The following is a 15,232-nucleotide window of genomic DNA, read 5'->3' as shown; positions in this document are numbered from 1 at the left end:
GACATGAGCTTGATTCCTAGGGTCTAAATCTTTTTACCTTACTTTTTCATTAAGCATACTGTCCTTTTATCATCTTTAATATTACATTGTAATCAAAAGCTAAATTAAGAACAGTCACAACTAGAGTATTTTAGCTATCTAGTAATAAACTTAAAAAAAATAACACATTCATTTCATTATTTATCTTAAGCTCCATATTAGTCATCCAATTAAATATATCTCGAAAATTACTCAAGTGTTTTGTAATTGATCATTCATCCATGTACTGTAAAGTTACTAGCTTTTTAATAAGTATAACTTTATTCATATTTATTTTTCTTTCATACAATGTCAATTTTTTTCAAATAGTGTAAGCATCTATTTCTTATGCTACATGATGGAACACGTTGATATCAATCCAATTTTTTATTGTAACCAGTATCTTTTTATCTGGCTTCTTTCAACTTTCATCTTTCATATCTGCTGGTTTAACCGAATCACCTAATATTGGCTCATATAAATCTTTGCAGTATAAATAATTTTTCATCATAGGCTTTCAAATTAAATAATTTAATGCTATTAATTTTATCATAGAATCTGTATCACCCTCTATGATCTCAAATAGAATTTACTTTTGTCCTGTGTTGCTTTTATATCGATGTTTCAAAATAATCTTTACTCTGATACCACTTGTTGGACCTAAAGCAACAAATACAATAATGCAAAAGCAATATATCATAATAAACTTATAGCAATAGACAACAATAAATAATTAACAATGTAAAAAAAATAAAGCATACCAAGATTTACGTGAAAAATCCTCCAATATAGAAAAAAAATCACGAACCACTAGAAAAGTTTTTACTATCAAATAATGGATATATAAAATTCTCTTATAGCTAGAAAGACAATTAGACAAATCTCACCAAATAGGTAACTCAACAAATACACTCTGAATTTATTTCTAGAGAGCTTTAAATTCGATCTTCACCATTCAAAATGTAAAACTCTGAATCATAAGTCTTCTGATAAAGTTTCAATTTAATCAGATCACGGATCAACTTTTATTCAACAACTCTCCTTTATCCCTTTTCTGTTTATTTTTTTGGCTTTTCTTCTTTCTATTTGGTGCCTCACCCTTTTTTTCTTACCAAAAAATGTAGCCCCTCTTTTCTTTATTACCTAGGGCTCTCTTTGAGTAGCCTAAAATACATAAAGCCCATGGCCTTTAAATGGTCAAAACTAATTACATAGGGCTGGTACCCCACATATTCCTAACATCATTATAGTGTTGTCATTTTTTAGCATCTAACAGCATAGCTTTGATGTAGGTCATGGTTTCTTTAAGCCTTCTCAAGTCACTACTGACATTCCAAAATGATAGAGTTTCTTTGGTAGCCAAGGAGACTATATTCTCTTAAAACTGTTCTTATTGATGGCCAAAACTAATTTTGCCATAATTAAATTCTAGAAAGGCAATCAAAGGTAAAGAAAAATTGAGTATAGCATTTATGATGAAATTTGTGTTAGGAAGATATGTCACACTTAGAGCTTATAGGAACATACTAGAAAGCTTGTACATATATATTAACACCACTTGAGCCTAAAGCTTAAGCTATTAGGTTCTTGAGTTCTCATGTATCTATAAGATATTTCATTCAGATTTTTTAATGATGTAAGATTCTTTACTTACATGTGAATTTTATCCCAATAATATTTTTCGTTCACTTATGAGTTCTTATCAAGTCTCACTTCAACTCTTCTGTGCGAGTAAATTTTATCAACACCTCATTTGGGCCAAGCAACCATACATCTTTAGTGCACTTTTTTAAGCTAGGCCATAGCACCTAACTTTACCACTTAGGTTATCTTAGTGCCCCATCAAACTTGCACTCCAGGTTGGCTTAATACATCGCTCACTTTGATGTTTGACTTCTGCATAATATCATATATTCCCTACATCTAAGTCTAACCATTTAACATTGGCATTCAAGTGCATGGAATTGATGGACGTGGCGAACCTCTGATCTGCCAACAATATCTCTTTAGCAACACTACTGAGACTCAAATCTGTGACTTTAGCTCTAATACCAATTGTTGGAGAGATAAGTCACATTTGAAGCCAATTAGAGTACACTAAAAAGTTCATATATATATTTTGGATATCACCTTAACTAAAAAACTTAATCTATTGAGTTATTAAGTACTATATATATATATATAAGACATTTAATTCAAAATTTTTTAGTGATATAAAATTTTTTACTAGTATATAAACCTTATCTCAACAGTTCATTTCAAAGAAATTAAACCAGTGAGTTTATAATAAATATTTTATTTTATCAGCCAGCAGTACTTTTATGCTTGTGGTTCGATTGAGATCAGCTACATCACCACCAAAAGAACAAAAAAGAAAAAAAAATGCATCCAAAAAATGCATCCAATGTTTGCACGATGAATAATGGATGCTTTCCAGGAAGCACGGCATCCACCCCCCTCGTTACGTGAGGGACACCCACGGACACGCAAAAAAAGAAAAAAAAGCACACGGTCAAGATACGTTTTTGACACGCTTGGATACAGTGAGGATATCAATGGACGCTTTTTTAAAGCTGAACCGATAGAAAACTAAACAACTAATAGATTCCATATTTAGATTTAAGCAACACCTGGTGGAAATAATATGGGTAATGAACTTAATTTTATTGAAATTAATAATTTTTAAGCGTGGTCTTAAACTTAACTTAATTATTTAATATGGGTATAATGTAAATTTTTTTTTTGGGTCTTATTTACATTGAATATTTTTGTATAGGTAATATTTCTTCCTTTTTTTTTTTCATTTTTAAGTCGTTTCAAAATATATTTTTTGTAAAATTTTTGAACACTTTTTATTCTATCTTTATACTTAAATTTTTTTTTTTACAATAAAAAATACGATACTTCAATATTATAAAAAATTAAAATTATAATATTAAATACATAAATTAGAATTTTTTAAAACAAATAAATAGAGAGAAGAAAGAATATATAAAAATATTTTTATTATCATTAGTATCATGTTGTGTGAATTCCTCATAAAGTTTCACTTTGATACAACAAATCATTCAATTTACTGATAATTGATAAATCTTTCAAGTAAATATTCATTTTGTTTCAGACGTTCCCCCGTTGTGTAAAACAAGTAAAAGTGACCTTTTATAAGATTTTTGGACATGAGTCAACGGTGCATTGATTGTTGTAGTTAAAACTGTTATGCAACAACCTCCAAGCAAAGTTCTGATTTTGCTTAGACCCAGTGCTTTGTAAATGAGAAAATATCATTCACCCCAAGGAAAAAATAGCTGAATATAGAACACTGAAATGAATAGCTGAAGTAGATTATGCAAACAAATAAATATTCTAGGTACATGGGATCAACCAATGTTACAAACATGAACTACAATCAATCCGCAACATCAAGGCAACAAATGTTACATCAAACCAAAGAGACTTGATATCTGAAGCAAACCAAGAAAAAAGCCCACAATGGGATACAGATAAATTAAGAGCAATTTAAAACAAACTAGTCATAACACAACAAACACATAATTAAGTATGTCTGGTACATAATATCACAACAAATCTTACAGAATAGCACTGTTAATCACATTACATCTGATGCAAATTAAAATCACATTCATTTATTACAACAATAATATTCAATAATGTCCTTAATATTCCATAAAGTCCTTAATTGAAGGCATCTTAACAACAGCAAATAGACTCTAAATCAAACAAAGTAAAAAGCTTACAGCCAGCCTTCCATACCCAACACGCCTTCCCTGAATTTTCCATAATGAGAGCTGCATGCAGTGGTTAAAACTAAATGAGTTAAAAATACAGCTGAAATGCAATTCCTATTAGGTTTAATATATAACGAAACATCTTGTGTAATTTAGCAGACTTAGTCTGCTCCAATGTACCAAAGACATACATACATACATTTTGTAACTTTTTCATTCAAATAAAATCTATTTAATTTTGCACAAAAAATACATACATGCATACATAAAGATTTATATATTTGATTTAGTATAAAAAATGTATATATATATATATATATATATAAATCTCAATTCGTAAAATTCTGATATATAATACATAAGAATTGAAATTTTCATAAAATATTGCTGATGAACTTTAATTATAGTAGAATGCTATGGATGGGTTGAAGTCTCACCTGCTACTCCTTTATTTTCATCAAAGCATCCAGTTCATAATTTACCTGTGACATCAAAAATACAAATTATTAAAATTTGCAAATGTTGTATACATTGAGCAAATTATATGATCATTTTTTTTTTTAATTTTTGACTGGAAGTTAGAGGACGTTTAATCTGAATTCTAGAAATTAAAAGGAAATGCAAATGAAAATGTCATGCATAAGAACATATAGTAGTACTAAATAATAAGACCATCCTATAATTAATGCTCCATCTGAACTTGGGAATTTTTTTCAGCAGCAATTTTGGAGTGTTTAATTTCAAATCTAAAATATAAAAAATTCATAAAATAGAAATTTCCTCTTTTTTTTTTTTTTAAGTTTTTCCCTGAGAGATCAGAAAAGGAGAAAAGAAAAAGAAATAGTATTTCAGAATTATAAAGAAGTACATCGAACAGTGATAGATTAGATTGCTAAATAAATAAATACCTCTAAGGTGACTTGATAATCTTTTGGTCTTCAATATGAACCTCCCGGATGTGTGATATCTTGGACCAATCTGCGCCAGCTTCCGGTTTACAGTTTTCACACAATGTAGGACATTTTTGGATCTTCAGTTGTCTAAGTGCAGTGAGACGGTCTACTCCATCGGGAAGAGAGGATAATTTGGGACAATTAAGAATCTCCAGTCTTTGAAGTGAATTGAGGTTTTTTAGCCATTCTGGTAGCATCTCAAAGTTGCGGCAATGCTGGATTTCAATGAACTGCAAACAGCCAACAGATCCCTCAAGAAGCAATCGAGGCAGATCCTCCAAGTTTGGTGCATCGCGTAATATCAACATCTGAAGGCTCTGAACTCCGTGTGGTTACAAGGATCTTACTTTGATGCAAATCATCCAATTTCACCGACATGTCTTTCAATTCATACCATTTAACACGATTTTCGTTCCACACGTCATCTAAAACAAGTAAAAAATTTTTACCTTTATAAGACTTTGCAGATGAGTGAACAGTGCATTGACTGGTAAACCATCACACCTTTCACGACTTAAGTAGTAAATAATCTCACAAAGCAACCTGGAAACATCAAACAAGTCTGATACACACACCCATAATTGCAATGGAAAACACCGAGTGATTCTTTCATCATTGAACACCAACTGAGCAAGCGTAGTTTTCCCCAAACCTCCTATTCCAACTATAGGGATAACGGGAATATTATTTTGACCCTCGCTTGACTGGATTAAAAGATTTATGATATTTTCTTTATCTTGATTTCGACCAATCATGTTAGAAGGTATCACGAAGGAATGGGTATCCCTGAGACTAATGCGCCGGTTCTCAACTTGCTCTACAGCTCCAAGATTAAATCTTTTGAAATCACTAGCAATCATATCTAGCCTTTCATTGATCTTTTTGATTTTATGATCCATCCTTAAAGGGAATGCAAATGGAATAGAGATGGAAGGGAATCGTACCTTGGTGCTTCTACGATTTATCAACTCCTTTCGCAGTGCTTCACACCTGAATTCATCAAGCACATCCTCAGCATCATATAAGACGTTTCTAAGCTTCCCCAAACTAAGGCGCAACGTCTCATTCTGCTGCTGCCGTTTTTCAGCATCTAACAGCACAGCTTTGATGTAGGTCATGGTTTCCTGAAACCTTCTCAAATCACTACTGACATTCCATAGTGATAGAATTTCTTTGGCGGCCAGGGAGACTATCTTCTCCAAAAGCTGTTCTGCAACAAGGGCCAGAAATGATTCCGCCATAATTAAACTCTGAAGAGGCAATCAAAGGTAAAGGACGATTGAGTATAGTATTTATGATGAAGTTTGTTTCAGGGAAACTAAACAAGTGAGTTTACAGTAAATATTTTATTTTAGCAGCCAGCTGTAAAAAACCATCAAATGTTGGCACAAGGAATAATGATGCTTTCCAGGGGGCATCCACTCTCTCGTAACTAGTGGGACACCAATGGCACGGAAAAAAGTAAAATGCTCACGAAATGAAAAGCTTTTTACTTGAAAATCTTTTCTAAAGCCGAACCGGTAGAAAACTAATCTAACTCATGAATTCCATATTTAGATTTAAGCATCAGCTGTTGAAAATTAAGAGCGTAAGTTATACACTTATCATCTAAAGTTATTTGAATTTAACTAAATTAAAATTAAAATTTAATTTAATTATTATTGAATAGAATTTGAATTCAAATAATTTAATTTATTGAACGAATTAAATTTGAATATTTGAATATTTAATTTGAAAATTTTATGAATATCATCAAGTTTTTTAATTAAATATATATTTTTATTTTTTCAATTAAAAATTTATAATTTACCTTTCTATATATAAAAAAACCCTAAACATTTTAACTCTTTTTCTCAGTCTCATTTCTTCTTTCCCTCACTCTCCTTTTCAGCGGCACCTCTGCTCTCTCTTTTCCCATCTTATCTTAGCAACCACACCTTTCCTTTCTAGCACTCTTCCTTCATACCTTATTTCAACATAGCTGTCTGCATATGGAGTAAGTTATATCCACATGCTTATCCCTACCTTCGATCAACATCAATTTACATAGAAAAATCAAAGGCTAAACCTTTGAAGGTTTAGCAAGTAATTTTGCTAAACCTTTAGTTATGGCCCTTGCCTAAAGATAGCTACTGAATATTGTTTATTTCTACTTTAACTACTTAAAGAAAAAAAGAAACTGTTTGAATAATATATGCTGGCAATACTGTTTGTTTTAGTGCTGTTTTTGTTTTCAATTTTAGTATAGTTTTAGTGAGAGCTATTGTTGTCTTGATTAGTTAAATTGAAACTTTTTAAGAAATTCTTGGATTTGGTTGCTTGGGTGTTTTTTTTTTAGTGTTTAGAAAAATTTTTAATTTGATGGTGGGTATGTTATATTGTTACGAAATTATTTTTAAAATATCATTATTTATAAAAAAAATATCGATTTAAGTTTAGTTTAAATTTTAAATCAAATAATTAAATTTTACTTTAAACATATGATCAAATTTATAAATTTTTATTAAGTAATAAATTTTATAGAGCAAGCTTTTAGTTTGAGTTTGATATATAAAATTCGATCAATTTGATTTAATTTTTGAATTAATTCGGGTATTGTAATATATTGATTTAACTTGATTATATTCTTTTTAAAAATAATGAGTAATGAACTTTTATTGCAATTAAGAATTTTTAAGTTTGGATTTTAACTTAATTTAATTATTTAATATCGGTATAATGTAAATTTTTATTTTGGATCTTATTTACATTGAATATTCTTACAATAAATAATATTTTTTCCATTTTTTATTTTCTCAATGTTTTAAAATAAAGAGTTATTTATTTATTTATTTTCCGAACAGCTTTTATTTCAGCGGCCACCACTTCCTTTATTTTAAAATAAAATAAAAATTTTATTTCAACAGCTAACAGTACTTTTATTTTAAAATTATTTTAACAACCGACGGTACTTTTATTTTAACAGCCAGACTACTTTTATGCTTGTGGTTTGGTTTATGAACAGCCACATCGCCACTAAAAGATTAAAAAAAGACAAAAAAAAAAAAAAAAAAAGAAGGGCATACAATGTTTGCAAAAGGATGCTTTCCGAGGAAGCACGGCATCTACTATCGAGAAACGAGTGGAGCGCCCCAGACACGCCAAAAAAATAAAAGGTACACGGTCAAAAAATATTCTTGATTAGATCTATGAATTTAAAATATATATCATAATATGACAAAAAAAATATAAAAATAATATAATTTAAAATTTTATTAATAATTATATATATGTTTTATGAAATTCAAAAAAAAATATTTTTTATTTTTATTGATATAAATTATAATATATAATTTTAAAATTCAATGTGTAAATGTAAAAAAATCTTAATAAAATGATAGAATTTAATTTCACTCTAAAAAATTGCACTAATTTTTTTCCTTTTATTAGTACATAATAGGTATAAGCATTATCATTTGTTTATACTATTAGACGCATCAACTGTGTGATGATATTGTAAGTCACTATCATTTATTTATCGAAAATAACACATTTTTGGTTTGCCTATAAATATCAATCTTTCCATTGATGAAACACACTGATGTTAATACTCTGCAAAATTCTTGATGGAAAAGGAGTTGACTTTTGGACATTCCTACTTTATTCCAAGAAGTTCTTTTTTTTTTTTGTTTTTTTTTTAAATTTAGGTTGTGGAAATCGAATAAATTTTGTATACCTGATTTTGTATTAGACTGATAAATCAAGTTCAAAATTTCAACTTTAAACTTCTAAGCGTCATGCCTGATTGTCGGGTCCATTGCAAAAGATGTTAAGAACGTGGGGTCCTGCCTCGTTCTTTTGGTTTTGACCATTCATGGGCAAGGCCTTTTAACTTAACGTGAAATAAAATATTTAAATAATAAAGAAGTGGGAGCTGTTTAGGTGTAAAAGTGGAGTGACGCTGAAACCGGGAAAAAAAAGAAAAAAATTAAAAAATAGAAAAAAAAAAAAGAGAGTTGTCTGATTTAATTTAATTAAAATTTTATGAGTAAGTTATGATTTTATATTTTATATTTAAACCCACAATTAATCCAACAAGCTCTATAATGTAAAGCTTTTTCATGTTAATTTAAGGTTCATTTATATAGACAGTGAAATTGATTCTAATAAAATTAAAATTTATGATGATAGTAAGATTAGTTAATATAATAGTAAGATTAGTTAATATAATAGTGAGATTGAGTATTATAACGGTGAGATTAATATCAATAGTAAAATATGTATTTAAATATAAAATTAACAGTAACGGTAAAATAAAATATAGTGAAAATAAAAAATTATTATTAAAAATATTACATTAACATTAAATTAAAATTTATATATAATAAATTTATAATATATATTTAATATTTTTAAATTAATAAATAATTACAAAATTTTAAATTTTTTAATATCAAATAATATTTTTATCTAATGTCCTTAACATGGAACAAGTGACAATAGCAAGGGGAAATGGAACAAGTGACAGTAGCAAGGGGCGATAATACGAAGGAGGAGGCAATTTAGGGTTAAAAATTTAGGATGGTGACAGAAACAGAAAGAGAGAAAAATAAGTTAAAAAAATCATATTTTAGATTTTTTTAAAATAAAAACTCATTTAAGGGCACGATAAGAATGTAAAAAAAGTAATGTGAATAAAAAAGATTTGTTGGGATATCAGTTATCCATTGAACCCCCAAAAGTCCTGTCTTCAACTGATGCTTTAGTGCGATTCGCGCTGGGAAACTCGCCATCACTGATGTTATCCAAATATGAGTCACGGTGAGATTGAAGGAAAAAAGTGAAGAAAACGCAACACACTGAAGCTTCAGTTAAATCCAACTGAGGCCTTAGAAAAAGATATCCCATAGCTTCAGAGATAAAATTATAAGTGTAATCGATTAAATTTGAACAAATATAATATTAAATTTAAAATCAATCTTAATTTAAAATTTAAAATTTAAAATTCGATCAAATTTTATTTTTTTAATTTGAATTTGATTCAAAATAAAAATTTAACTATTAAAATTTATTTGATTAGTCTTAATTAACATATAAAAATAAATTTAATTTTTATATTCAATAAAAACTCAATTATTTATATTTGAGTTTAAAATATTTTATTAATTAAAATAATTAAAATATATTAAAATATAAATATTCAATTAAACTCGCGAACTATTCGAATCGAGTATAAAAATATTTAAAATCAACTCGATCGATAAGTCGAACTACTCGAACTCAAGTTCGAATTCAACTTGATAATAATCGAACCAAATTAAAATTTTATTTATATTAAATCTGAATAATTTATAAATACTAATATATTAAGAGAACGACGCAATGAAGCCCGGAGAAAGCAAGATACGGCTAATGTTTCGGATATTTGATGCCTCAGCCCCATTAAGCTGAGGCAAAGAGTAAATATCAACAAACCTGCGGTAATAATGCAAAGGGAAACCGTGAAGGATAACCAATCTATTAGTATGCATAAACACCATCAACATGAAGCTGTTAATTGGAATTTTATTACAATAACACAAAAACTAAAAGAGAAATTCTACAAGAACGTACACAATGCTTCTAGTTTTTTTGCTACAAGAAGATTGGACAAGTTTTATTTGCAATCAACTTAAATTTATAAAACAGGAGATTATTGCAAATATACGAGCTATAGGATTACTGTCGCCATTACCAGAGCAGTATCTATAAATAATACATGCATGGATTGATCAACCATCCCTTTGATCAGACATTTTACAATCTGAATTGCATTTAATTTCATTTACAGATCCTAACGAAAAGGGAATCTAGTAATTCAAAGTTGATACAGTGCTCACTCCCAGTCAGCATCAAAGAAACCAGCATCTTTCATCTCTGAATAGTACACATTCTCTAAGTGCAAGTCTTCCTCCTGCAGGCATTGGAGATACTTTTACCGTACTAACATATTATAAGGTGCTAAAGAATCAATAACAAGATAAAATTTTTGCTATGAATCCGAAATAAATGATTACCTGGAAAAAATCTGCCAGAAAAGTTATATACAGAAGAGGAAGGTACAAGGCGTGGTAGCAAACAATTGTGGCACTGTACAACCTGTCAATCCTATTCTTTTAAAAAAAAACCTTGGAAAAGAACATAATATACTAATATAAATAACAAACAGAATTCTTCAATTAAAAAAGGGCATCAAGCTTGTATTTACCAAAACCCAAAACTAGCACCATTTCCAGTTAGTCCACAAGCAATCAGTGCTAGTGCATTCAAGATGAACATGATTGCAACATATTTGTAGAATGCAGGTCTTGCTGCAGAACAAGAGAGAAGATTCCAGGTGACACAACTATGCAACTACTGTTAAATAACCTGCACAAATGTATGTAACTTAGATTAACATACCAGGTAACCTTTCTCTCCACTTAGAGTGGTACATAAACAGTATGAAGCCATAAATAGCAGTCAGCACTAGCCTGTGAACAACCCACAAGCCCCATTTCACTTGATGTGTATGTTCGGTGTTGTCAGTGAACATAGGGACACCAAATCCAAATAGGTAAATAGCCTAAACGAGGGAAAAGACCATTGAAATATTAATATTACAACATATTAAGCATTGATGCAAAAATATTATAAAGAATTCAAAAGGGGAAAAACACAAAAAGGAATAACATTGTGTGTCTTTCCATATTAGAAAATAAAACAACTTAAACACGTATAAACAATCATACTTAGCATTCTAGATTGCTTAAGAAGTTAAAGTAGGTCAACAATCTAAATATAGGCCACAGGAATGGTGACTCTGCTATTTAGTAAAGTACAGTAAGGAAGAAACTGTTTTGTTTTTCCACCACCGTCTGATTCACCAGCAACAGATATGGAACTTCAAAGAAGGTTAAAATATTCAAGAATAAAAGAAGTACCTTCAGAAGTAAGTCCAAACCAACAATAAGCCCCGAAACAACAAATGTTCGAGTCAAAGCCTCCAACCCACTAGCATAATTTCCTTGAAGTAAAAATGCCACCAAGCTAACTTCCAGGAACAGCATCCCAGAAGTTGTAAACAACGATAAGATATTCCATGTCATTTCCTTTCCAGGACTGCATTCCCAGGCCTGCATCAATCAGTAAATAGTGTAAACCTAGCCATCCAGCTATGAAGTAGAAAAAGTTAACTTACTCGCAACTAGAATAAGAATCTTCAAGGGTCAATGCAGGTCATGTTTCATAAATCCTAGTGGATATGAGTTCTCTCAAAGCATATAGTTTAGTACCCTAACTCTTCAAACTATCAAAGGATAAGCAGCCAAGCTGCTTAACACAACTCATTTTTAAAGATGCCAGATTAAGAAGAAAACAGTATCTGTTAAGGATCAACAATACACAATTCATATGGAAAAAAAAAGTAAAAAAAAAAAAAAATTTACTCATGCTTACGAAACGGAAACATACACTATGAAAAAGGAACAATCATGATATTATACACCATTCATGATAATGAATGAGTTAGTCGCAAACTCATGCCATACCAAAAGCTTAGTGCCTAGAAGCATCTATTGAACATCTAAGCTCGACAAAGAAGGCTTTTGCTATACATATTTTCATTTCACTGATCTATATATTATCATTATTGGCTTCTGAGCATTGTTCTTACATACGACATCAAAGAAGCCTAACCTAAAAACTAAAACTTGAAAACTGTCCAATAATCCAATTTGTAATTTACCATAACGCGAAAAATCATCAAGTATAGTAACTTTCAAGCCATTTCTAATGAACCCAAGACACCCAAATTACATTCCACTAATTTAGGTACCATTTAGTTGTTGCGTATGCCATAGATGCAAAGAAAAAAAAGAGTATTTTGGATATAAACTAAACAAACTTGTGAAGAATTAAAAATAAAAAGTGCATTCATTTCCTAGAAACAACAAAAAGCAATTTAATTTCATCCTTTAAGAAATCAACAAGCTAATTCAAGAACAACCCAAATGTTTAAAATCGACTTAGAGAAAAAAGAAAACCCTCAAACCTGAAGAGAACACCAAGCAAGATTGAGCGAGCTAACAAGCCAAAGGCAACCGTAATAAGAAATCATGATATAAGACCTGCCATGAGAGAGCTTTTGGAAGCTTCTTTTGGCTTGAAAACCTAAGAAAAGAACAAATAGAAGAGAAGGAATAACAAGAGCTAAGTTATGCCAAATTCCATGACATTCAAAGAGCCATCGATACAACCCATTAACAGAAGAAGAAGAAGAATTGTTAGGGTTTTGAGGAAATGAGGAATCTGTGATGCTTTCAAGAGACTGCATCTTTTAGTAGTTTAATTTCATAAAGAAAATAGGGAAGAAAACAAGTTAGAAAAAAAAATAATCAGAGATGGGAAATTGAGATTCTCAGGATTTGGTTCTGTAATTTCGAAACGTTTGGGTTTGTTGATCGAATCACGGAATCAGGTGGCTGACTTGCTGGTAAAAGAAATTAAAAAAATATTATTTGAAAAGTAGTTTGGAAAAATGAAAAAGTTAACAGATTTTCGTGGACTAAGTTTGGGTTCTTAGGCTACTTAAACTATGGATCCAAGAACCTGAATTTTGGATCATATTGGGTTTTAGCCCACCGTGAATTCTGGAAAAAAAAAATCTAAAGGCTTACATAGCCCACAGAATCCTGTGTCAAATGTTTTACTTTCATCTAATTTTTGAGTTCGTTTTTTGTATTATTTGTGTAATTTTTTAATTTCACCCACGAAATTAAAAGATTAATATATTTTGATTTCTAATTATATTTTTTATTTTCAATACATTTGTGTTATCTTATTAATTTGTCCTAAGAAGTTTAAAAAATTATAATAAGGGTATCATTAGATGTTATTTTTAATATTATCATGAAAATATAATCATCTAAATGATTTTATTATTAAGGTAATTTTGTTAAAGTTATTAATATCATATTGGATAACATTTCAGTTTTTTTTTAAATAATATATATCGGTACCAATTATTTCGACATATTATTTTAGATTTTTTTATTTTAGTACAAATATATTTATAAACATACATAAACTTGTACATTATAATACTATTAATAATTTACAAATTAAGTATGCAATATTTTCAAAAATCAAATAAATAAGTTTAAAAGTATTAGAAACAATATCATGAATTTTTCATAATATTTTCAAACACTTAATCCGATCATATGTTATTTAAATAAATATTTTTTATGTAAATATTAAGATAAAAACAAAGAGAATAAAAAAGTTAACCAAGGCTTTATGATTGTTAAACTTTATAAAATGAGCATAATTACTTTCTTAAAAAAATTGAAATATTAATAAATTTTAATTTGAAAAAATAAATTATAAAATTATAAACTTTGATTTGAAAAGATAAAGTATAAAAAAATAAATTAAAATAAAAAATAAAGAAACTAAACTTTTAAAGATTATTTTGTCAATTAATTTTATTTTTATTAGATTAAAATAATTAAACTATAAAGGTTAAATTAAAAATTATAAAATATATTTCACATTACGTATTAATCAAAATAAATTATTCCACCAAAATTCATTAAAACTTACTGAAAACTACCAAAAACAATTAGTTTTATCTTGTAACAAATTTAGTACAAAAAATCATCTCTAAGTGTATTGTATTTTGATATAGCTGTCGCATATTGATCTATATCAAAATGAAATTAATAACTACAAGTTTTATTACTCGTGATTTGAAATCATTTTTTTGTTAACAATAATTAATTCATACGAATAAAAAATCATTATATTTGAATTATTAAAAATAAAATATTATTTATTTAAAAATACAAAAATAACCATTTTATTGTAATAATTACAAATTAATGATTTAAATATTATTTAAAGATAATAATTCATAAAAAATGGCAATATTTTATTTATTTTATACTATAATTTAATTATTAAATATATTTATTTATTAAATAAACTAATTTTTATAATATAAATTATGTAAAAAAATTGAATTAAAAAATAAAATTAATCTATTAAAATTATAATAAAAAAGATATTTTATTATATATAAAACAACAAAAAAGTAAAAAATACTCAAACTATTTTTTAATTTGTTATAATGAATATTAGTTTAAAATATAAAAATTTATAATATAAAATAATTATAATTTTAAGATAAATCAAAATTTTAATTCACATATTAAATAAGTAATATTGATTATTACTAATTTTATATATTAAAATGATAAAAGCTTTTCATCATTTCAAATGGCAATTAGATTATCCTTCAAAATCACAATCACATAGGATCATTAAATATTTATCAAAAATGATGATCTAATCATTGTATATAAATTATCATAATTTTTGAAGTGACCACTTAATATCAAATACTACTAATTGTTAATGAAAGAATTTCTCTTAATTTTTTTTAATCTCTTTTATATAATATACTATTGGCGGATTTTAGTCTCTTTCAACAGTATTTTTTTAATATTTTCGTTT

At 28.2% G+C, this 15,232-nt stretch overlaps 2 protein-coding genes across 4 annotated transcripts; both read right to left on the bottom strand.

Annotated features, from left to right (window-relative positions):
• Positions 1-3,533: 3,533 nt before the first annotated feature.
• LOC111277068 (putative disease resistance protein RGA1) lies at positions 3,534-6,430 on the bottom strand. 3 transcript variants are annotated; one of them, XM_022863209.2, is made up of 4 exons: positions 5,662-6,417; positions 4,673-5,142; positions 4,202-4,246; positions 3,534-3,824 (listed from the first exon to the last, which is right to left on the bottom strand). In XM_022863209.2, the coding sequence occupies exons 1-2, from the start codon at positions 5,956-5,958 to the stop codon at positions 5,101-5,103; spliced, it is 339 nt and encodes a 112-aa protein (XP_022718944.1). In that variant the 5' UTR covers positions 5,959-6,417; the 3' UTR covers positions 3,534-3,824; positions 4,202-4,246; positions 4,673-5,100. The 3 variants fall into 3 exon arrangements, with proteins under 3 accessions (XP_022718944.1, XP_022718943.2, XP_089620057.1); XM_022863208.2 differs by having other exon boundaries at positions 4,673-6,430; XM_089763931.1 differs by lacking the exon at positions 4,673-5,142 and having other exon boundaries at positions 5,662-6,419.
• Positions 6,431-10,241: 3,811 nt separating this feature from the next.
• On the bottom strand, positions 10,242-13,250 carry LOC111277062 (protein CANDIDATE G PROTEIN-COUPLED RECEPTOR 2-like). The gene is made up of 6 exons (XM_022863203.2): positions 12,768-13,250; positions 11,659-11,850; positions 11,138-11,300; positions 10,944-11,046; positions 10,753-10,834; positions 10,242-10,649 (listed from the first exon to the last, which is right to left on the bottom strand). Exons 1-6 carry the CDS (start codon positions 13,047-13,049, stop codon positions 10,572-10,574), a joined length of 900 nt encoding a protein of 299 aa, XP_022718938.2. The 5' UTR covers positions 13,050-13,250; the 3' UTR covers positions 10,242-10,571.
• Positions 13,251-15,232: the final 1,982 nt, after the last annotated feature.

This window comes from Durio zibethinus, chromosome 7 (genome assembly GCF_047325235.1).
Source record: "Durio zibethinus cultivar Kanyao isolate XHJ-2024 chromosome 7, ASM4732523v1, whole genome shotgun sequence".
Classification (NCBI taxonomy): domain Eukaryota; kingdom Viridiplantae; phylum Streptophyta; class Magnoliopsida; order Malvales; family Malvaceae; genus Durio; species Durio zibethinus.
This window is presented reverse-complemented; position numbering and strand designations above follow the sequence as displayed.

Bases quoted from the DNA above. Each gene is read 5' to 3' on its own strand.
- LOC111277062 (XM_022863203.2), bottom strand. From the start codon at position 13,049: ATGCAGTCTCTTGAAAGCATCACAGATTCCTCATTTCCTCAAAACCCT. The intron at 11,301-11,658 runs GTACTTCTTTTA...TCCCTCGTTTAG, and splicing joins GTTTGGACTTACTTCTGAAG to GCTATTTACCTATTTGGATT. The intron at 10,835-10,943 runs GTAAATACAAGC...TAGGATTGACAG, and splicing joins GGTGCTAGTTTTGGGTTTTG to GTTGTACAGTGCCACAATTG.
- LOC111277068 (XM_022863208.2), bottom strand. From the start codon at position 5,958: ATGGCGGAATCATTTCTGGCCCTTGTTGCAGAACAGCTTTTGGAGAAG.